The sequence below is a fragment of the Protopterus annectens genome, chromosome 6.part0 (assembly GCF_019279795.1).
Source record: "Protopterus annectens isolate FY-2018-M chromosome 6.part0, PAN1.0, whole genome shotgun sequence".
NCBI lineage: Eukaryota > Metazoa > Chordata > Ceratodontiformes > Protopteridae > Protopterus > Protopterus annectens.
Genome location: NC_056737.1, coordinates 316,213,635 through 316,235,923, shown reverse-complemented (window position 1 = coordinate 316,235,923; position 22,289 = coordinate 316,213,635). Strand labels below are relative to the sequence as shown.

Genomic DNA, 22,289 nt, shown 5'->3' with positions numbered 1-22,289 from the left:
TTTGGACATGGATCAGATTGCCAAAGAATGTGACTTGTTACTCAAAGAGTTTCCTATTCTGGAACAATATCTTATTTCAGTGTTGGAACCACTTAAGTGTACCCAGGGAGAGAATGACAGTCTTGCTGGTTCTTTGTGCGGCAAACAATATGCAACTTTGGTCCTCTCAGGCCTTCATTCTGCCACAGCAGTGAGTGTAGTAATGGAAGCCTTTCATGAGGCTGTTGACCTCAAGGATTGGCCAAGAGCTTTGTACATCTTAGAGCTGTATGGACAAGATAACAAAGAGCTCTCCAGAATGAGGGATCTTCTCCTGAGCTGTGCAGTCACAGATGGTAAGTTATAATTATTTTCATTTTTATTTGTTAGCTACATGGACAGTAAATTTGATAACCACCATATGCCTCATATGAGGAGCAATCCAGAAAATTTATCTGGCTATAGGACTTGCCCAGATGCATTTTTCTTCCAAAAAATGCTATAATGTATTTCAGGGTATTGAGTTTTAAGCCATAGCTTTGGTACCAAGCATTTGTGTTGGACCTTCCTGAAAGGTGTTCTTGTCTTGGGGAGGATTCAGTGACTGCTCCCAGTTTGCAGTCCCCTGCAAACTTGATTAGCCAGATGCTTTGACATTCAAGAAAGTATATGCCAAAGAGATGTAGTCCTAGCGTAGAGCCCTTGGGGACTCTATTGTTGACTGGCCTCTTTGCATAGGTGGCCTTACCACCTCGGTCCCATTGGTGAGCCAGCTAGCTACTGTAAGATCCATAAGTTTGTTGACGATGCTTATGTGGAGTATTGTATCAAATGCTTTAGCCAGATCTAAGTAGGCAGTATATACCATTTTCCCCTCATTCATTGTCTTGGTGACCTTTTCAAAGAAGTCCACCAGATTCATTAAGTATGACCTTCCTTTGACAAAGGGAAACTGGGGTGGATCCAGTGTCTGGAGATCTCATATGTCCTTGTTGATAATTTCCATGGTAATTCTTTACATCCGTTTGCAAATCAGACTAGTCAGACTAAAGGGTCTGTAGTTTTCAGGATCTGTTAAAGGACCTCCATTATGAAGGGGAATGACTGTTGCAGTCCTCCATTCATGTGGCACAAAGCCTATTTTAAGACTATAGTTAAATAATTAGTCCAAGGGTCCTAATAAGCCATATTTTAGACTATTCAGGAGACATCCTGAGATGTTATTGTGGCCCACTGAGGTAGTCTTCTTGGCTTTAGCAAGTGGAGCCTATGCATGCTCCCTAGTTGTAGTTGGAGGGGTTATGTTTGTGGGTATATTTTGGGGGCTGGTTGGGCCGAGAGGGGAGTAAAGTTGGAACTGAATTTGTCTGCTAACATGTTCACTGTATTGCTAGGTTTGGTGAAAGTGGCACCATTAACCACCAGTTCAGCACATTGTTTCCTTTGATGTTTCTGAAATAGCTGTAGAAGGCCTTATGGTTATATTTCACTTGGGAGGCTATCTTAAACCTCAAATTTGGCTTTGCTTGAATTAATTAGCCCACTTAGTGGGATAGTTAGTTCGAGATAGTTATTATCTTTATGGGAATTACCCTTCCTGATTTTTGCCATCATTTTTTCCTTTTGTTTTTTATATCTTGTTTAACTTGGGGGGCCACCAGGCAGTTTGTTTCTGGCGCTAGTACAGAGTTTCTGACAGCAATTCAACTTAGGCTGCTGTGATCTCTTGATTTGGTGGGGCATTGAGTTTTGACACTTAATAAAAGGTAATTTGCCTTGGAATAGTTCCTAACTGTTACTGGTTTTAATGGGATTATGGAGTTGATTTTGAAGAAGGCATCTTTATGTGGTTAGACCTTACCAGGGATAACGATTCATGGAATGGGTGCAGCATTCTCCCATATTTATGAGCACGAGGTCCAGTATGTTGGATCCTGTAGTGGATGTATTCACTATTTGGTCAAGGATGTTTGTATATAGGAAGTCCAGGAATCACTTTTCTTTTAAATTTAAGGCAGTGTGGGATTCCAAGTCCATAGAGGCGTAATTAAGGTCGCCCATGTGTAGGGTGACAGGTCGGATGGTAAGTGTCTCCAGTAAGTTCAAGTTTGCATTGTGAGCTTCTTGGGACATTAATGGTGACCTATAACTGACTTGGATATGGTATGGTATTTTGCCTATGGTGATCTGGACATGGAGGAACTCCAACACGTCATCCTGTCTAACCACTCTATAAGTATGCCTGTTGTTGATGTGTATTGAGATACCACCACCTTTAGCCCTTACCTGTGCAGCTACTAGTCTAAATATGTAGAAGGCACCGAATCCTTTCACTGCCGGGGTACTTCCTGCTGTTTTAATACATTTCTCTGTAACTCACAGACATCTATATTCTCAAGTGTGAGGAGGGTTCAGAGGGAGTGCAGTTTTTTTATGTAGACTGCTGGGATTGAGCAGTAACACCTTAAGGTTCTGCTGAGTTGATTTTTACTTCGTTATTTAGTGCTTTTTATAAACTCTCATTGCACATTGTTACTGAAACTGTCACCAAACCTAATGATTGATAGCCTCCTTGATAGGCCCTTGGTTGGGTATCTCTTCTCCTCCAGTCAAAATTCAGAAACACTCTTTTTTGGAAACCCCCATACTGGGGATATTCACATGCCCAAATGTCACATACACTGACATATAAGGTACCAGTGACATAAGCACACTCATCCCTTGAGCCCTCCAGTTCTTTTTCTGCTGCTTGTTCAGTCCATCTTTCAGTTCTTGCTTGTATCAGTTAAGTTCTGTACTTGCATGCTTAAGTGTCTTATATATGTTGTGTGTTTTGCTATCAAATTACCAGCCAAGAACCAGTACAGATATTGCCTATATTTTCTCAAAGTGGAGCATGATATTTACTGTCAGAAGTTCAGTTAGGCTACTCATTGTTGGTGGTAGGAAAAATCACTTGTCCACTTTATGAAGATGACAGCCAAGAGCTCTGTATGTGTGTAGAGTAACAGAAAGATTTTCCTTACAGGGCAGGCACTCAGACTTGGACTTGAACTTCCTTTAGGCAAGAACAACCAATTCCTTGAATTCCATTTTATTTTTATTTTAAATTTAACTGGTTAAGTGAATTGGTCAGAAAACCACTTTTGTCACATGGCAAGAACAATATTAGTAACACCAGTACTGTAGTAGATGAGGTTCCCCTTTACTAGTGCTGCATGAAGCGTTAACCACATCTTATTCAGGAACCTTTCTGTTAAGGAATCTTTGCCATTGGCCCCCGTAGATAGGAGTGGGTGCATCCTGAAGTTATTGTACTGCCCTACCTTCTGTTTATTTGCTAGAGCCCAGTGGTCACCAGGGTGATCCCAGAGGTCAGTCTCTTGAGTGACCTGGCCCATGGATTGCTGTTGTGAGCTCAAGCACTGTTTTCTTGTGTCTGACCCCAAGGCTGATGTTGCTCGTCCCTCCAACATAGATGACAAGCAGGCAGGGTAGTTTGTTTAGATGCTTTATTACACAGAAACACATCAGGATGGTTAGCAGCATCATTAAATATAAACTAACTTATTGACAGATAGAACTTACATACATACATGCTTACGTCTCAACAGCTTACTACAAAATGGCAGTCAGGCTCACACGTCCTCAGTATTTATACACTTGTGCAAGCCCTTGGATAACTTCTTAAAGAGACATACGGACATTGGCCTACATCTTCCCTCTTAAAAAGATCGCCCTTTATCAAAATGACATTGCAATTAAAGATGCATCAGTATAGACATTAAAACAAGCATAATGTTCATGTCCAGGTTGCCGTGTATCTATAACATTGTCTGGAGATGTGACTGGATCTCATAACATAACAATCAGGACTTGATTTAGCAACAGGGACAGTCTTCAGTGAACAAGTCATGTCAGGAACTTCAGGACTCATCACAGAAATGGGAATATTGTTTGGAACTGGAACACTGGACAACTCACTCTCAGATAGTCTTTTTCACAGGCTATGTGCTGTGGCGTGTTTCCATTTCCGCATAAAGTCTACTCCTTGTGATTCCACAATGTACGATCTCGACTCTGGGCAAATATTGTTCACCACTCCAATTTGATCATAACCTTTGGACATTTGCATCCTTACTATTTCTCCTTCTCAAAATAGATTTAGCTGTTTGCTGATCTTATCATAATAGGGCTTCTAGATTAAATGCTTCTTCAGTATTGGTTTTGACTGACCTGTTGTTCTTAACACATGGAACCAATGATTGACTACTGATTGGTAATGTGGTTCTGGTTTGCTTCAACAGAAGTCTCTGAGTAGGTGAACCAAGATGTATATCACGAGGAATGTTTCTAAGATTCAAGAGATTCAGGAAGACATCACTTTTGTCTCATTTCAACTTCTCTAGTAACTGCTTTGCACTTTGAACTGCATGTTTTGGCAAACCATTTGACTGCAGATACACTGGGCTACTCGTGACATGAGTAGTCCGACTCTTCGGCAAATCTTTTCAACTGTTGGTTTGTGAACTGCATGTCATTGTCAGAAGTAACTTTGTGTGGACTACCATGGACTGCAGAATGACGCTTCATCTTAATATTGACAGTATTGGATGCTAGACTGCGAAGTAGGGCAATCTCGAACCAAGTGGAATAAGTGTCTACTGACAACAAGTAATGTTGACCATTCCTCTCGAAAATGTCAGTAGCTACTGTCGGCCAAGGAAGTTCAGGAATCTGGTTCAGCTGAAATGTTTCTTGCTGTTGATGTGGCTTTGTACTATTACACATAGAATAAGTGGATAATACTCTCTCAATACTCTCTCAATATCTTGTGACATAGAATGCCACAATAGTAATCCTTTTGCCCTTCTTTTGGTAGAGTCTGCTCCTGGGTGACTTCGATGTAAGATAATAATGTAGTCTTGTTGCAGAGACTTTGGAACAATAACTTTAGGAACTTCCATTGTCTGACAAAATTTCATCTCTGTATGGAAAGTAAGGTTGCACTTCTGGAGGTAAACTAAATAGCTTTGATGCCAATCCTTCTTTGATAAAGTGGTTGAGTTTCTGTAAAACTGGATCTGTGGCTGTATGATCTCTCAGCTCATCAAGACGTGTGGAAGAAAAATTCTCACCTCCACGACTTGAAAATCAGTGTTCATTCTCGTGCTGTTCAAGTGGTTGATGTAGGCGATCTGGATAATGTATCAGCAAGATAAAGAAGTATGCCTTTCTTGTAGACTACATTATAATGATACTTTTACAATCTCAACATCATGCTTGCATTCTGGCTGGAGCTGTATGCATAGGCTTTCTCAAAATAGTGACTAGAGGTTGGTGGTCTGTTTCGATCTGGATAGGTCTGCCTTAAACATAGTCATGGAACTTGGAACATGTGAACACAATAGGCAAAAGCTTTGTCTATCTGAGTATACTGCATTTCAGCTTGGGTAAGGGTTATGGACACACAAGCAACAGGTTGATCCTCTTGTAGAATGACTGCACCAAGACCAAATTTTGAAGCATCACATGAAAGAGTAACTGGCTTTTGGATGTCAGTATCTGGGAGTAGATGGAGTGGCAATTCTCTGTTTCAGGACATCAAATGCTGCCTGGTGTTGCGCTAACCATGACCAGGATACATCTTTACATGTTAGCTCTCTGAGTGGTTCTGATATGTGACTCAAGTCTGGAACGAACTTGCCTAGGTAGTTAATCATGCCAAGAAAACGTTGCAAGCCTTGAACATTGTCTGGAGCTGGCATATCAGGAATGGCTGTTTGCCTAGAAGGGTCTGGTCATAATCCTGAACTGGTAAATAAATGATCAACATAAGTGAGTTCTTGTAGCTTGAATTTGCATTTTTGTGGATTGAGCTTAAGATTCACTTGATGTGCCCTTTCCAGAACTTTTCTGAGGTTTCTGTTATGCTCTGCTTTACCATTACCTCCTACTAGTATGTCGTCTACTATAATAGCACACGGATACTCAGAAAAAATTTGCTCCATTGCATGTTGAGAGACTTCACTTGCAGAATTTATCCCAAATGTCATTCTCAGAAATCTGTACCTTCCACGGAGTACTGAAAATGGTTAATGAAGATTTCTTGTTGAGCAAGATTTGCCAAAACAAACTCGTTGCATCTAAGACAGAAACAAACACTGACATTTGACATAAGAGCAGCAACTTCTTTGATTGTACACATTGGATGATGTCTTTTCAGTGCCTTGTTCAAATCTCGTCAATCGAAACAAATTCTCATATCTTTTCTTCTGAGCTACCACCATGATATATACCCATTCATTTGGTTCATCTACTGGACAAATCATACCTTGTAGCACCATTTTGTCTAGCTCGGCTTTGACTCTAGTCTGCATAGCTATTGGAACTTTTCAGGCTGGCCTGATAACTAGACTGACACCTGGGTCTAACTTTGCGTACACAACTGGAAGCTTACTTAGTTTGTCTTTGAAAAGATCAGCATAGATGGAAAAAAAGACTGGGTGAAATTAGAATAGTGGTCTTTTAAGCTAACATAGTAGACTTCCTTATTAAATGAAAGCAGTCCCATTTTCAAACTATCTCTGAGCCCTAGTAATGACTGGACGTGCCTCTTGACCACATAAAATAGTAAGTTGTCGCTTCTCCCAGCAAAGTAACATGAAAGTATTACTGAGTCTTTCATTTGAATCTCTTCTCCACCGTAAGCAACAAGCTTCACACACTTTGCCAAATCAAGCCTTTCACCAGCATATACTCTAGCAAATGTTTCTGCAGACACATCAACTTTGAGCTCTATGGGTTTTCCATTTATCCAAACAGTACAAAATACTTCATTCTTTATTTATTTATTTTATTTTCAGTTTGATTACCGGGGAAGTCCACTGGACCCAAAAGTGCCCGTTTTTAGTGGAGGCCCGGGGAGAAAAGCTCCGTAAACAATACAAATACATTAAAGGTTACAAAATGTTAAAGAAAAATACAAGAATAAAATTCATACAATCAGTAATGCAAATGCATAAGATGTAAATCAAACAATGCAGCTAATAGGCAATAAAGAACACTTTTACAGGAGTTACAAATTCAAAACAACATGATACTAGTGTCTTTAGCAATAGGAATTCTTGGCCTATAAATCTGTTGCATTGACCGTTTCATTAAGCACTGACACACCATCAACATAAAAAGTAGGGTTGCAGCTTTCTAATTGATTAAATCATTTCTTAAAATGTTCCATTTTAATAAAAGAATGTGTGGCTTTTGATTTACAAAATCTTCCATTTATTACATTTGTGGCATTGTTGACCAAAAGCTAAGCATTTCTCTCTCTTAGATTCATGATTCCCACAACAGTCATGACAGTTGGCAATGAAATTGGGTGTTGGCCCTTGCTTTCAGTTTGCTGACTCACTGTTTTGCTTCACTAAGGTTGTGCGAACTCTGGAACTTGCTAGAAGGCTCTGGGGTTTACCTGTGAGTGTTGCAGGGGCTACAGTTGCTGCCATGTGCCCAGACCTGTTTCTCTTAACCAAGTGCTGCATATGCTATTAATGTGAGCTTTAGAAGTTAATGGAAACATGTCTTTCTCATTTATAAGCATATTTGTGTGCTTTTCCTTGAGCTGTTATATCTGACAAATCTCAGTGGCCTTATTCAAAGTTAAATCACTGTCACAAAGCACAATCTTTCTCACTGCATCATCTTTAGTACCATACACAAGTCTGTCCTTTATCAACTCATCCCTTAAATCACCAAATCTGCACATGTAAGCCTTATTTCTCAAGTCAGTTATATATGCTGCAAAAGTTTCACCAGGCTTTTGATCCCTTATGTAAAATGAGTGCCTCTCCATTGTAATATTTGTCTGGGGGGTTACACATTTCTCTAAATTTATGTTCTAAGCACAGAACAATATGACTGTTTTCCCCCTGTCCGGCAAAGATAGCAGGTGCATAAACAAATGAACATTTCCTTTCAGTGGCTTCTGACCCAGCTAAATTGAGCAGAATAAATGCCATTGTACTGTCAGCTTTATCAGAAAATGCAGCCTGTATGAAAATGTTGTACTCTTACTCAAACACTCTCCAGTTCTCTGCAGTATTAGTATCAAACACAAGTGCACTTGGTTTTCAAAATCCTTCAGCCGTGCCAACAAAGTATGTGCAAACGCACTGAAAATATGGCCTTTGTAATTATATACAAACAAGCTCTGAAATGGCTGTATTTGAGAAATAACTTTACTGTAACACCGCACAAACATACAAGCACTTCATACACTTCTTTTAACTCGGATAGCTTTAATCAATATGAAAAATAAGTGCTTTGTGAAAAATGCAGTTTCTGTTTATTTTATTCGTTTTATTCATCTTATGCCAGCAGTTCCCAACCACCGAGCTGCGGAGCATTTGGAACCGGGCCGTCAGGAAAGTAAATGCCTGTATGAGAGTGTGTGTGTCTGTCTGCGTGTGTGAGTGAATGCGTGCATGAAAGCAAAAGAGTGTGTGTGTGTGTGTGTGTGTGTGTGTGTGTGTGTGTGTAAGATCGGGAGAATGAGAGCAATGTGTGAATAAATGCAGGAATGAATGAAGAAATGTGTGTGTGAGACTGGAAGAGTGAGACCGATGTGTGAGTGAATGCAGCAATGAATGTAGAAGTTACTGTGTGTGAGAGATCAGGAGAGAGACCAATGTGTGAATGAATGCAGCAATGAATGTAGAAGTTACTGTGTGTGAGAGATCAGGAGAGAGACCAATGTGTGAATGAATGCAGAAGTAGCTGTGTGTGTGTGTGTGTGTGTGTGTGTGTGTGTGTGTGTGTGTGTGTGTGTGTGTGTGATCAGGAGAGTGAGAGCGATATGCGTGAGTGAGTGCAGGAATGAATGAAGAAGTGGCTGTGTATGTGTGTGAGAGATCGGGAGAGTGATGTGTGAATGAATGCAGGAGTGAATGAAAAAGTGGTTGTGTGTGTGATATTGGGAGAGTGAGAGTGATGTGTGAATGAATGCAGGATTGAATGAAGAAGTGGTGGTGTGTGTATGGGATCGGGAGAGTCAGAGCGATGTGTGAGTGAATGCAGGTATGAATGAGGAAATGGCAGTGTGTGTATGTGTCACATCAGGAGAGTGAGCGCAGTGTGTGAATGAATGTGTGAATAAATGCAGGTATGAATGAGGAAGTGACTGTGTGTGTGTATGAGATCAGGAGAGAGAGCGAGCGATGTATGAATGAATGCGTAAGTGGGTATGTGGCATGTGGGTGCAGACTTGGAGAGAGAGAGAGCGATGTATGAATGAATGCGTAAGTGGGTATGTGGCGTGTGGGTGTGACAGATAATGAGAGCGATGTGTGAGTGAATGCAGGTATGAATGAGGAAGTGACACTGTGTGTGTTTGATCAGGAGAGAGTGAGCGCAATGTGTGTGTGAATGCAGGTTATGAATAAGGAAGTGACTTTGTGTGTGTGATTGGGAGAGTAAGAGTGATGTGTGAGTGAATCCAGGTATGAATGAGGGAGTGACTATGACTGTGTGAAAGATCGGAAAAGAGTGAGAGCGATGTGTGTGAGTGAATGCATGCATGAATGCAAAAGAGACTGTGCATGTGTGTGTCATGGGGGAGAGAGTGAAGAGTGAGAGTGATCCCTGGCAGTAGCAGCAATGAGGTCTGTGCAAGTCTGGACCATACCACTGGACACACACTTCTCACCCTCTTAGATCAAGAAATCTGGACAAAGCCAAAAATAGTGGGGTACAAAGGCACAAAATAGGGACACTTTTAAGTACTGCTCTCACAAACCTAGAAAGTTGATAGAAATGCAGGTTTTGCATTAGCATGGATTTTCTGAAGGGTATGAAGTATGAAACTCAACTGTCTGTCATTATTTTTTGACTTCATCCTCAATGAGCTGCCAGTGGTTTGCCAAAAAACAACAATTTTATGAAAAAAAGACCAAAAAATATGAGGCAAAAATTTGGACATTATGCGAAAATCTGTACAATTGAGAGGTATGCTGGACAGAGCCAAATAATAGGGACAAATTTTAAATATTGCTCTTAAAAACTTAAAGTTAATAAGGTTTGCTTACCTTTCAGCTATAGTAGATCAATGTTATGCTGTTAAGCAGAATGTACACTTTTTTTGGTAATTGTCTTTTTATTGTACTTTTGAGCTTTTCTCCCCAGGTGTTCTAGTCCAGTCAGGCAGCCTCATTAAACAGATGTCAAATAAATCAATAAATGAATAAATGTGCACATTATTATGCGTGCCGCACACTGGCCGGTCCTTAGAAAATTGTCTTACATTGATACCGGTCCTTGATGCAAAAAAGGTTGGAGACTGCTGTCTTATGCATTCAGAACTTATTTCAAATATTTTCCTTAGTAATTCAAATATTTCTATCAATATTAGACATTTCAACTTATTTTAATATTGTTTAGAGCATTCTGTATGCTTTGTTTTATATTTTGCGAATAAGAAATAGTTTGAACATCTGAAATTCTTTTCTGACCTGTTTTGCGAATCATATGTGCAGCAGGGATGGTCCATTTCTGTATATACCACCAGTACTAACTAAATGCCTCTTGAATTCAAAGTGGAGAAACTGGAGTTCTTTCTAGCCGCAAGTCGTTTCATCCATGCCACTTCTGACACCATGTTGCTCATCCCTTTAACGCAGATGACAAGCAGGTGGGGTAGTTCATTTAGATTCTTTATTATACAGAAACAGTTCAGGATGGTTAGCAGCATCATTAAATATAAACAAACTTATTGACAGACAGACCATACATACATACATACATACAAACATGCTTACATTTTATCAGCTTACTACGAAATGGCAGTCAGGCTTGCACACGCTCAGTATTTATAGATGTGTGCAAGCCCTTGGAAAGCTTCTTAGAGATGCACATTGATCTAATGCTAACCTGGACCAACAGGCCCTGTTTGATAAATGTTTGTCTGGATCTCCCATTCCGAGGCTAAAGTCTCATGGTCTGGAGAAACCTATTTCATTATGGGAATTTGGTTTGGAGCTTACACCAGACCCAGCGCAGAGCTATCACACCCTTTTCTATCTTTTGCTAGCACTAGTGTGTGTCCCTAATCCATTGATGCCTGTTTATAGCCTGTCACGCACTCATAGGATCGACTGGCTCCATCACTGGCTTCCTCTACCATGACCACTTTGGAAGCCAGCATTGATCCGACCTCATGCATGTCCCTGGAGGTCTTGCAGACTTCCTATTCAGATGTATAGGAGGAACTGCGGCTGATTATTACTGAAGGGCCTAGGGGTGTTCCTCAGATTTTGGTTTGGGAGGAAGTACCAACTACCATTGTAGAATGCCATCTGGGGTCTGAGCCTTCTAAATTTTATAAGGCGGATGTTCCATTGAAAAAGCAACAAAAAACAAAACGTGTTTCTCCTGCTCCTAAGGACTCTGAGTGAATGGCAGCATTTCACTCGGGGGTTGTTTAATGCTCTTATGGCCTTAAAGCCCCCTAAGGAGTTTCTGTTCCTGCTCTACCTTGGTCCTCTACTCCCTTCAAAAGGCCTAGGGAACAGGCTTCCTCAGAGGAAGAGGGAGGATTCAGATAAGGAATCCCTTGCTTATTCTTCCCATATTCCTTCTCCGTCAGACTATGGAAGATGAGTCCACTAGTCCTGACACTTCTTTTAAAGAGATTTCCTTTGGGAACACAGTTTCCAGAATGATGAAATCTTTTTAAGTGGGATATTGCCCAGGTTTGAGGCTCAGAAAAGGTATTACAAGCTTCTACAAATGGACTCTCCTAGAACTTCTGCTGTTCCTCCTATTTAAGCTGCCTTTTTGGATGCCTTTTCTACTGTGCTTCAGGCTACAGACTCCCAGCCCCCTGCCTCCAAAAAACCTGATAAGTTTTACAGGGTGCCTGAGGAATGCAAATTTTTCTATTTTATTTATTTATATTTCTAATTTTCTGTGTCTGTGTTATCTGACAAGCTATCTCAGTTGCTGCCATATACAAAGTTACTTTCTGCTGATAAAGACAGCAGATTTATGGAAAGGCTACATAAGAAGGTTTATACCTCAGTTACCTTTGCTTTTTGGGCTGTCAGTTATCAGACCCATATGTCAAGATATATTTTGGCTCTTCTTTCACAGGCCTGTGGGGTAATTTCTGACCTTTCTGATTCTGTGGGTATGACTTCTGCCATCTCCTTGTTAGGGACTACTTCCCAGGTGGCTCGCCATTCTATTAAGTGCAGTTATGATGCAGTAGATGCTTCTTCTAGAGGTAAAGGGCATGCTACTCAAGAAATCCAGGAAGGAGATGTTTAGCAGTCTGTGGATGTCCCACCAGAAGAAGATATGGAGGCAGACAGTTCAGAACTAATAAGGAGTTTTCCACTTATTTACTGTTTGAGAACGTGGAGGAACATTTCATTGAAACTTGGTAAAGTGACTCTGGACAGTGACTGCATTACTTTAGGCTATTAACTAAATACTTTTCATTTCTTCATGAATGAGAAATGATAAATAATGGAAGTATGGAACTACTGTTAATATAAGATATGCAAGACAGCAGCCAAGAGGTGACTCGACAGAAGAAGATAAAGAAGTGGGCAACTGAGAAGTAAGAGAGGGACTAACTCATCTGATTTTATATATAAATTCTGCATAGAGGTTTTGAAACTTGACTAATAACCACAGTTTTCCCGTTTTTATGGTAATGGTAATGGTAATGGAAGGGCAAAGTAGTAGGAGATTCTTTACCTTTACCTAATTGGTGAAATGTAAAGCAAATGGACCACTAATGCATATGTTTGCCCCCTCCCGACGATTTTTTCCAAGTGCAGAAATGCTATCTGGAGTTTTGGAATCCAGATTTCTGGTGGGGATTGAGCATAAAATAAATTACTAGAGAATCTTATGTAGGGGTAACACAGAACCTTGAAAGGAGGCTGTGTGTACTATAACTGAAATGCCTCATGGAGGAGGGCTTAGTTTGAGGTGAGGGAAGATAGATGATAGTTGTGCGTTGACCATAAGTTCCTAAAAGCCTTATTTATGGTTAGAAGTTTAACAGTGTGATTGTGATACAGTATTTAAAACCTAAGTAGAAGTGTTTCATAGGCATCAAATCGAGTGAGTGAAAGCCCTGCTGTTGGAAAAGCATTGAAATTCACTGAATCTTTAGCAGTGAAGGCAGGCATGACAAATAGTTTGCCCCACACCAGGAACGTTTGCATTATATGAGGATGTGCACAAGGGTGTTATCCAAGACAGATTATCAGAGATAGGATCCAGCGAGCAATAAACACCAGAAAAGGAAAAAGAATTGCCAAGGGGACATATTTGGTGAGTAATTTTCTACACTAATGAATAATTAAAGTAGTAGGAGTAGATGATGGGGTGCTCGCAACTATATTCCCCAGAGATGTTCCTCTCAGTTAAATTGTCTACTCACAAAGTTCCCAAGCCAGCAGGAAGCATACATTTTAGGATGGATGGATCCAGATAAAAAATATAATGGGGTTACAAGAATAAGATGTATTTAGAGGTAGGGAGTGACAGTTAATCTGCTAGATAAGGCACATAGAGCTATGGCTTCATCTTGCTTTAAGGAAATATAGAAAAAAATTGCAAGGGATTGTATGTACGTAGTTTGGAGGATTGTTAGCTATTTTGAGCCATCTGTGTATAGTTTTAACGTTCATATTTTTCATTTTTCATAAGTGTTGAAGGATAACGTCCTGTGATATACAAGGAGTAGGAAGCAGGAAAATGTTATTACAGGGATAATATTGAGACTTATCTCTTGGAATGTTAATGGTCTAGCAGAAAAAAATGAAAGCACAAAATACACTAGGGAAGATATGGCTGGGGTAGTCATGCTACAGGAGTCACATTTAACGAACATGAAGACTAATTAAGAAGGGCTTTGCAGAGGAGTACTCAGAGGAAGCAACAGGCAGAAAGAAGGGGGGGTAATAATTTTGGATAGGAGAGGCGTGCGTTTACATAAATGATCATCTGATGGACAACGTAGATATATATTGGTAAGGGGATTTTGGGTCAGGCAACAATTAACATTGGATAGTATATACCTCCCCAGCCCAAGATCAAAAACAATGAGTTAAAGCAAGTATTCATGGATATAGTGGCATTTCAACAGGGAATTATGTTATTAGGTTGTAGGAGCGTAATAACCATAACAATAGATGTTAGTGCAGGATCAAGAAAAAAAAGGAGTAATCCCAATGGGCAGATTATTTAGAAATATTTTAAATGTTTGTGGGCTGATGGACTTGACATATTTAACCGTCCGGTAAGGGATTCACCCGCCATTTAAGTCAGCATAATTGCTAGTTAAGATTGGATAGAGTATATATGTCTGAGTATGACTGCAACATAGGGGATCTGATCCCTCGCCCTGTGATTTACTCAGTTCATCTCCCATTGGAGACGGTTTTACAAGATAGACTTGTACTGAATCAGGAGAGACACTGGAGATTTGTAAATGGGCGGTTAAGAAAACTGGAGAAGAAAAATAAGATTGGGTAGTTACTTAAAAGCATTATAAAGGAAAATCAAGGCACACAACATGAGGTGCGTTTGGAAGAAGTAAAGAGAGACTAAAGAGGAAGTTCTGTGAAATAGAAGGAATAGAATGGAAATAATATTTAAGGAAATATTGTTTTAATAAGATGAGAGAGCCTCAATTTGACAGGACTATCAGTAGAGGAGAAAAGTGAATTGGAAAATATGGAAATGAAGTGGAATAAGTACTTGGAAGAATATACAGAAAAAAAACAGGTAGCCCTTTGTCTTCAATACTTTGTAAACAAGTCTAGAGCTCAGAAAACATCAGCAGCTAAACTAAGGCAACAAAATGTGGAAACAGGAATATTTAAACTGAGACACCCTGAACAGGAATGCTAACTATATCTCCGAATGAGATTGCAAACTTTTTGAAATATTACTAGAATGTTTTACACCCCACAGACAAACTATAAAGATTGGCAAATAGAGATGGTGAGGTTTTTTGATGGTTTGAGAACCCCTAGAATTTTTGACAGGTGCCCAGGACTTAACAAAACTGATGTATGTGAAACAGAAGACCAGATAAGCAGACAAGCTATCGGGAAATCCCCTGGAAGTGACAGCATGCTAGTTGAGTTACAGAAGGACTGTAGAGACTTTATTCTGCCAATATGGTCAAGGGTATTTAACAAGGCAGTCCAGCACCAAAAAATTGCATAGACATGGAAAACTGCAATAATTTCCTTAAATAAAAGGAAAATAAGTCTCCAGACAGCCCTGATGCTTACCCACCTGATCTTGGTACTTAACAGCTGTAAATTATTTGCAGTTATCCTAGCTAATAAACTGGCCAGAATTCTGGTTTTATAAAGGGAAGGTAAACATTCGATAACATATTAAAAACACATTTACCCATGCACAACTGTAAGATGGAGATGATACTTAATGATAGGTCTCAATGGTGAGAAAGCATTTGACAGAGTACACTGGGGAATACGTTTCTCATCATTGTTAGAGTTCTACAAGATATCTGAGGGCTTTAATGCAGGTTTAAAGTAAATAGGGAGGTTGACCCAGAACTTCCTGACTGGTTGGAGTCTAGACTGGGCTGCTTCAATATCCATTCTATTGTTTGCTTTGTATTTGTTGCTTTTGGCACAAAAAATAAGGCAAGCTTCTCTTAGAGGTTTGGAATGAGTAAAGGATATGAAGAAAAATTGTACTTATTCGCAGATGATGTTATCTTTTATTAACAAACTCCAACTGGAACATCCCATTTTTACGTATCTTGTAAAGATTTGCAAGGCTGTCTGGCATTGAGAGAAATCTGGACAAAACCAAAGAAATAAGCATAAATCATGTTCTCACATTTGAATTAGCAAGTGAATTCCCAGAGTTGTGAGAGCATGATAAAATGAAGTACCTGGGATTATGAATAAGTAGGAGGGCATGAAGTACCACAAAGGAATCGTGGAGGGCAATGAAAGAGAAAAGTAGGATCGTAGGAGGTTACTAGGCTTTCAGCTGCAAGGATCTTACAAGCCTAGCCAAGTTCAGCTGATGTTCTCGAGGGTGTCTGATTCAAGCAGACACTAAAATCAGCACCTATTGCTGCTGTCCTACAGGGACACAGGTGGAACCCCTGGGGTGAATTTCCAGTTACTCATCTAATCGTCCAAATTACGATTAAATAGGGCTAATGAGGGGCTTTGTCAAACATGAATGGGAAGCTTGTTCCAAAAGTGGGGCAACCTCTGTGAGACAGATTTCTCTCTCCAGCAAGTCCTGTTGATGTCACATACCAGGTTAAGGTCCTGTGAGTGAGTGACCCCGTGTGCCATTTGACTTGCGAATGTGCAGCATTTCCATTAAAGCTGGGTCAGAGATTGGTCTGTATGCAAGGCACAGGTTGCCTCTGAGCAGTCTGTATGAACCAGATTAAAGTGACAATGATTTCAATCTGTCCGTATAAGACATATCTTGAAGATCCTGAATTTTCTTTGTAAGGAACCTTTGTGGTCTCCAATTGCTGCAGATGTTTGGAAAGGAACACTCCAAAAGGGGAGCATTGTACTCCTTATTACTGGACTGATGAGGGAAGACTACAGTGGGGTTATAACCTCTTTTTTTTTTCTGGAGGCAGTACCCTTATTTATGAGGTAAGCAATATAAAATGCCCTTCTTACTACTGTGGAGACATGGTGATCAAAGGTAAGGTTGCCGACAACCTGCGTGCCCAGATCTCTCACCACTGACTCTGTGCTTAGGGTATTGCTGCTGTTGTGGTAGTTTGCAGGAACATCACCCTTGCCAAAGGGGATGGCGATGCATTTTTTTGCATTAAATTTAAGACCATGACTTTGGCACCAGTCATTAGTCAGCGTAAGACCTTCTTGCAGGATGTTGACATCACTAGGGGTTTCAATGATTGCTTCCAGTTTGCAGTGATCAGAAAACTTTGTCAGCCACAGTCCTTTAGTTTTAGCCTGTACTTTGGAGAAGTAGATTCTGAACAGTAGAGGTCCCAGAACTGATCCTTGTGGAATACCACTGGTTACTGGTCTGCTGGAGGAGGTGGAGTCTCCTATTTTGACTGTATTTGTTCTATCAGTGAGCCAGTTTGCAACCTACTTGACAATATATGGGTTGATACCCAACTGGGTGAGTTTATCAGTGATGGCTGAGTGGGGGATTATGCCAAAGGCCTCGACTAAGTCTAGGTAAGCTGTATACACAGATTTGCCATCGTCTAGGGCTTTGATGACTGTCTCAAAGAAGTCTACCAAGTTTAACAGGCATGATCTCCATTTGACAAAGCCAAACTGGGTGGGGTTGAGCATTTGGAGATTTCCTATATTTTTGTTAATAAGGTCCATGATGATTTGTTCTATGGCCTTGCAGATAAGGCTGGTCAGGCTGATGGGTCCATGGATGCACCCCCTTTGTGCATAGGGATGGTTGTAGCTGTTTTCCATTTGCTGGGACGAAGCCAGTGCTTAGGCTGTGATCAAAAAGCATGCTCAATGGTGATGCTAATTCCTATTTTAACCCATGTAGAACAGAGCCCAGGATGTTGACTGGTCTCATAGAGGCTGTGTTTCTAGCCTTGGGGAGGGCATTTAAGACCTGCTTCTAAGAGATACTAGGTGAGGGACAGGTGTTAGGGATGCTTTGGGGTATGTGTGACTAGGACAGGGGAGTAAAGTTTTCACTGAACCTGTCAGCCAGCAGGTTTGCTATATCCACAGGTTCTTTATATGTAGTACCATTAACTATGGGTTCAGCGCAAATCTGGGCCTTACCTTTGAGCTTATGGATGTAACTAAAGAATGCCTTGTGGTTATCCTTAGTTAGGGAAACTAATTTGGATTCGTAGTTAGCTTTGGAGGACTTCACTAGGAGTTTTATTTGCTTAAGTTGAGGAGGGAGTGTTTCTAGTTTTGAAACCATTCTTTCCTACTCTTAGAGAGCAATTTCTTTCTCCTGTTGTATAGCCTATTATTGGCAGTTGTCCACCAGGCAGGTTTGTTTTTTCCTTGAAGATCTCTCTCTGGTTCTATCAGGTATGGTAGAGTCAGTGTGTAATTGTACAGGTGCTTATGTAAAGCATTGGTGTATAACTTAGCATAGGTGTCTGTTCCATCAGTGGGAGAAGAGGCTATGAAGCTATTTATGTTGTCATGTAAGAGGTTGTAATTGGCCTTGGAGAAGTTTTTTAGTGTAGTTGTTGCTAAGGGGGTTGGGTCTAGTGTTGCCACTTGCCCTTGTGGATGTGTCAACCAGCTGGTCAGGGAATTAGAGTGAACGAAGTCTAGAAACCTTTGGGCAAATGAGTTAGAACATGTATAATTTACCCAGTCTATGGATGGTTAATTAGTCCCCCAAAACCAGGGTATTTGGTTGTGTCTTAATTGACTCAAGTGGATCCAAGTAGGCTGAGTGGATGCCCTGATTCATGGAGGGGGGGGTCCAATAGCTGGCAATGACCTGAAGTTTGTATTCTTACCTTTGGTCAGTTGCACCTGAAGTAATTCAAGGGAATTATGCTGTTTAACCAATCTATATTTGTATTTATCTTTAATCAATATTAATACACTACCTCCTTTAGTTCTCATGCCTTCAGTTTGTGATCTGAACGTGTGGAAAGAAATATGAGATGGTATAGCTGCGGTGCTGTCCACAGCCTTAAACCAGGTCTCACTGACTGCACAGTTGTAATCTTCCAGGGCAAGGACTGCTTCCAGTCAGTGCAGTTTCTGGTTTAGACTCCTAGCATTTAACAGCATAACCCTGAGGTTGTTTTTAGAGGGTATTTTTACATCAGGAATTTTGTTCTTGTGACATTGCCTAAAAAAGGCACTATAGGGATGGCGAGAGCGTTAGCCAGTAACCAAAATCCCAGGGGTGGCAGAGGAAGGCCGTCTCTGGCAAAGCATCGAGGTCTGTCGATCATGTCTTCCCAGGCTGACAGATACAGGATCCCCTTTGAATGACACTAGAATCTAAGCCAAATGTTGAAGTTAATCATTTTTTTGTTTGTATTGAGGTGTCATCATAGGAGAAGGTAAAATGCTGCTTAACGCTAAGGACATACCTGCCTGAGACACTCAGAGAGCTCAGTCATCTCTCTCCATATAGTCCAGTGAGGTACGTCTCAAATCATTCACACCCACATGGACAATAACAGAGTTATAACAGTGCCTGTTGTTGAGAGACTTGAGTTGCGTGAGTGATGTAGTGGATCCTGGCACCTGACAGACAGCTGACCATGACCTTTTCCTTATCTGGCCTGGTGAGAGTGACATCTGTGTTTCACAATTAAGTCACCTATGACTAAGATGTTTGTTTTTGCGTTATGCCTTAGGGGCTTGACTGGTGAGACACTGGTGTGTGATGCATGTACTGTGTTCTGCAGAGGATTTATTATGTGAAGCTTGTTTGTGTTTGGGAGATCTCTGTTTAGGTAAACTTCTTGTAAGAACCTCTGCTTGTGTAGGTTTGTGTGTTGTTGGTGTGGTAGGTGCAGGAGGTGAGGTGTGTATGCTGACAACCTGCTTAGTATCACATGAACTGACTGGTGAGCTAGAGAGCTTGGATGCTAGGTTCTTGATGCATCTCTCATGTAATGAATTTGTGTGGACTAGAAAAATTGGGTTGTCAGTGCACATGAGGCAATTACTGCATTACCGCAGGATGCCCATGTCAACCAGGCTGGCTGGAGAAACTGTGGGAAATTGTCCATCTATAATGCTAGATAAGTTGATGTGGTCAGAAAACGGAGTTAGGACAAAAGGGACCAGAAATAAGTAGAGGATGGGAGAAGTGGACAAAAATACAAAGGGCTAGTGGGTAGGATTTGTGTTGGCATCTCAGGAGCTTTGCTGAATGTATCACCTGTCAGTGAGGGACAATTACAAGAAGTCACTGATGGAGCACTAAGGGAAAATTTGCAGGCAAAAGTATTTGCATCTGTGACCACCAGTGGTCCCCACAGCTGAGTGGCAGTGTGCAGTGTGCAAATGCATTGCTGGTTTAGCAAACTGATGTAAACAAATTAACTAATAAAAAAAAAGCTCAAAACTGAGTCCTATTCAATCAGATGAGTTCTAACTGCACACTGCTGCCACTAGGGTGCAGGAGAACCCTCTCCAACAAAAGATGCTGGTTTAGTGCGCAAGTTATACAAACAGAATTAGATTCAGACCTGAATCTAGTCTATGCTACAGCAAAGTGTACCAGTTTCAGAAATAAAATTCAAATAAGCAGGCACAATAAATCTTCAAGCAGCAATTCCCAGCTCAGAATGATAGAAGCTACCCTTGCCTCCCACAAGTGTGTACACCACAAACCTTCTTAATGTAAAATAATGAGCCTGAAGCACACACACTTAAACCAGAAGTAAAACACTTTTAGAATAACAGACATGGTATGCCAGTACCTCTCAACTGTCCAGATTTTTGCAGCATGTCCAGATTATTCCCTCATATTTTTGGTCAGCTTTTCATAAAATTGTTGTTTTCTGGTAAATTATTGACAAATCATTAAAGATTGAAGTTAGAAAATATAGACATTTGAGTTTCAGACTTCATACTCTTCAGAAAATTCATGCTAATGCAGGACCTGTTATTCTATCAACTTTCTAAGTTTGTAAGAGCAATATATAAAACTTATCCCTGTTTTGGGGCCTTTGTCCAACTTTTAGTTATGGCTTTTTCAAAGAGGTTGAGGGGTATGATAAGCCTACAATCAGCGATTCCCAGCTTAGAAGGATGTAAGCTACCTCTCCTGCCACAAGAGAGTAAACTACAAGCCTTCTTAATGTAAAACAACTGTCCTTAAACCCAAGTGCTTAAACCAAAACCAGGAGGCTTAGAATAACCGTTACAATTAAATCAAGCTACTAACGCGCAGTAATACATGCAGTAGAATAAATGCAGTTGAATACTTTTAAGAACAAGCAGCAAAAGCAAAATCAAGTGGGAAGAAACAGAAATACAGTAAAAACAGCTGACTAAAGTGCAATTTTTTTTAAGTGGGAGGGGAGCATACCTTCCAACCATACCGAATGACTCAGTTTTTACCAAGTTTTGGGGTCCAAATAATGGGGTGCCACGATTCCTGAGTGGCACCCCTTAATTTCTGAGTTTTTCTCAGCTTTTTATTTCCGCTTTTTGAGCTGACATCATCACTTGCGTGATGATGTCAGCTCCATCGGGGCTACTAGCCTGTCGGAATTGAGCTCAAGGGCTCACGTGCTGGCTGGCTCACTGTGGATGTGTGTGCATTCTGGCTGTTCAAATGGAAAGCAGGGAAACATTATCTTTTGGCTGCACTTCCCCGCCATTATTTTGTGTGAACAAGAACTACTCACTAGCAAGATGAACGGAGAGGACTCACTGCTGCATTAGCAAGGTGAACAGAAAGGACTTGCTGCATTGTGTGTTGTGTGTGTGAAAATGCCCCAATTTTACTATACCTGGTGGCTAGAGGCACTCTGGCTCAAACCCTGTACCTTGGGTACAGGGTAAAAAGAGCCTAAAGCCCATAGCCACCACCACTTGTGAATTTATGCCTCATATTTTTTATCTGTTCCTCATAAAATGTGTGGTTTTCAGGATTTCTGTGGCAAAGAAATCACTGAGGGGTTGAATTCACTAAATAATGACAGGCATTTGAATTTCAGACTTCATATTCTTCAGAAAATAAATGGTAACACAAAACCTTTTATTCTAGCAATTTTCTAAGTTGATAAGTATTTTAAATTTGTCCCTATTTTGGGGCTGTATTCCCCCATCATTGGCTTTGTCCATGTTTTTTATGCTATGATGTTGAGAACTGTGGTGAGAAATGAGAACTGAATTCTGTATAACTCCATTATTGGCTTTGTCCAGTTTTTTTGTGCTAAGCGGTTGAGAGCTATGGTGAGAAGTGAGAACTGAATTCACTAAATGATAGCCATTTAAGTTTCAGTCTTCCTATCTTATAGGAAACTGCTGATTTGGTATAGTTGTATGTTGCTCTCACTGTAGTACATAGGGTCATGGGTTCAAGACTTGGCCGTGAAATGCATGGCGGTAACGCAACATTTTATTCTAGCAACTTTCCAAAATTATACAAGCAATGTTTAAAATGTGTCCTTGGTTTTTGCCCCCCCCCCAAAAAAAAAAAAACTGAAATTGAAAATAAGTGCAAGAAGCTGTGCAAGATGCCTATGGCTTACAACTGGAAAAATGTTCAAACAATAAATTTAAAATGCACTCTAATAAGTGTGCTGTATTGTA

General features: G+C 40.5%; 1 protein-coding gene across 2 annotated transcripts in view; it reads left to right on the top strand.

The window, feature by feature from the left end:
• The window catches only part of ZFYVE26 (zinc finger FYVE-type containing 26), a 3,506,023-nt gene that overhangs the window by 1,801,234 nt on the left and 1,682,500 nt on the right, over positions 1–22,289 (top strand). For both annotated transcript variants that reach the window (XM_044074068.1, XM_044074069.1), the window contains one exon: positions 1–335. This exon is cut by the window's left edge and continues 417 nt beyond it. In XM_044074068.1, the coding sequence (XP_043930003.1) occupies positions 1–335 (335 nt within the window). The remainder of the gene's footprint in view (positions 336–22,289) is intronic.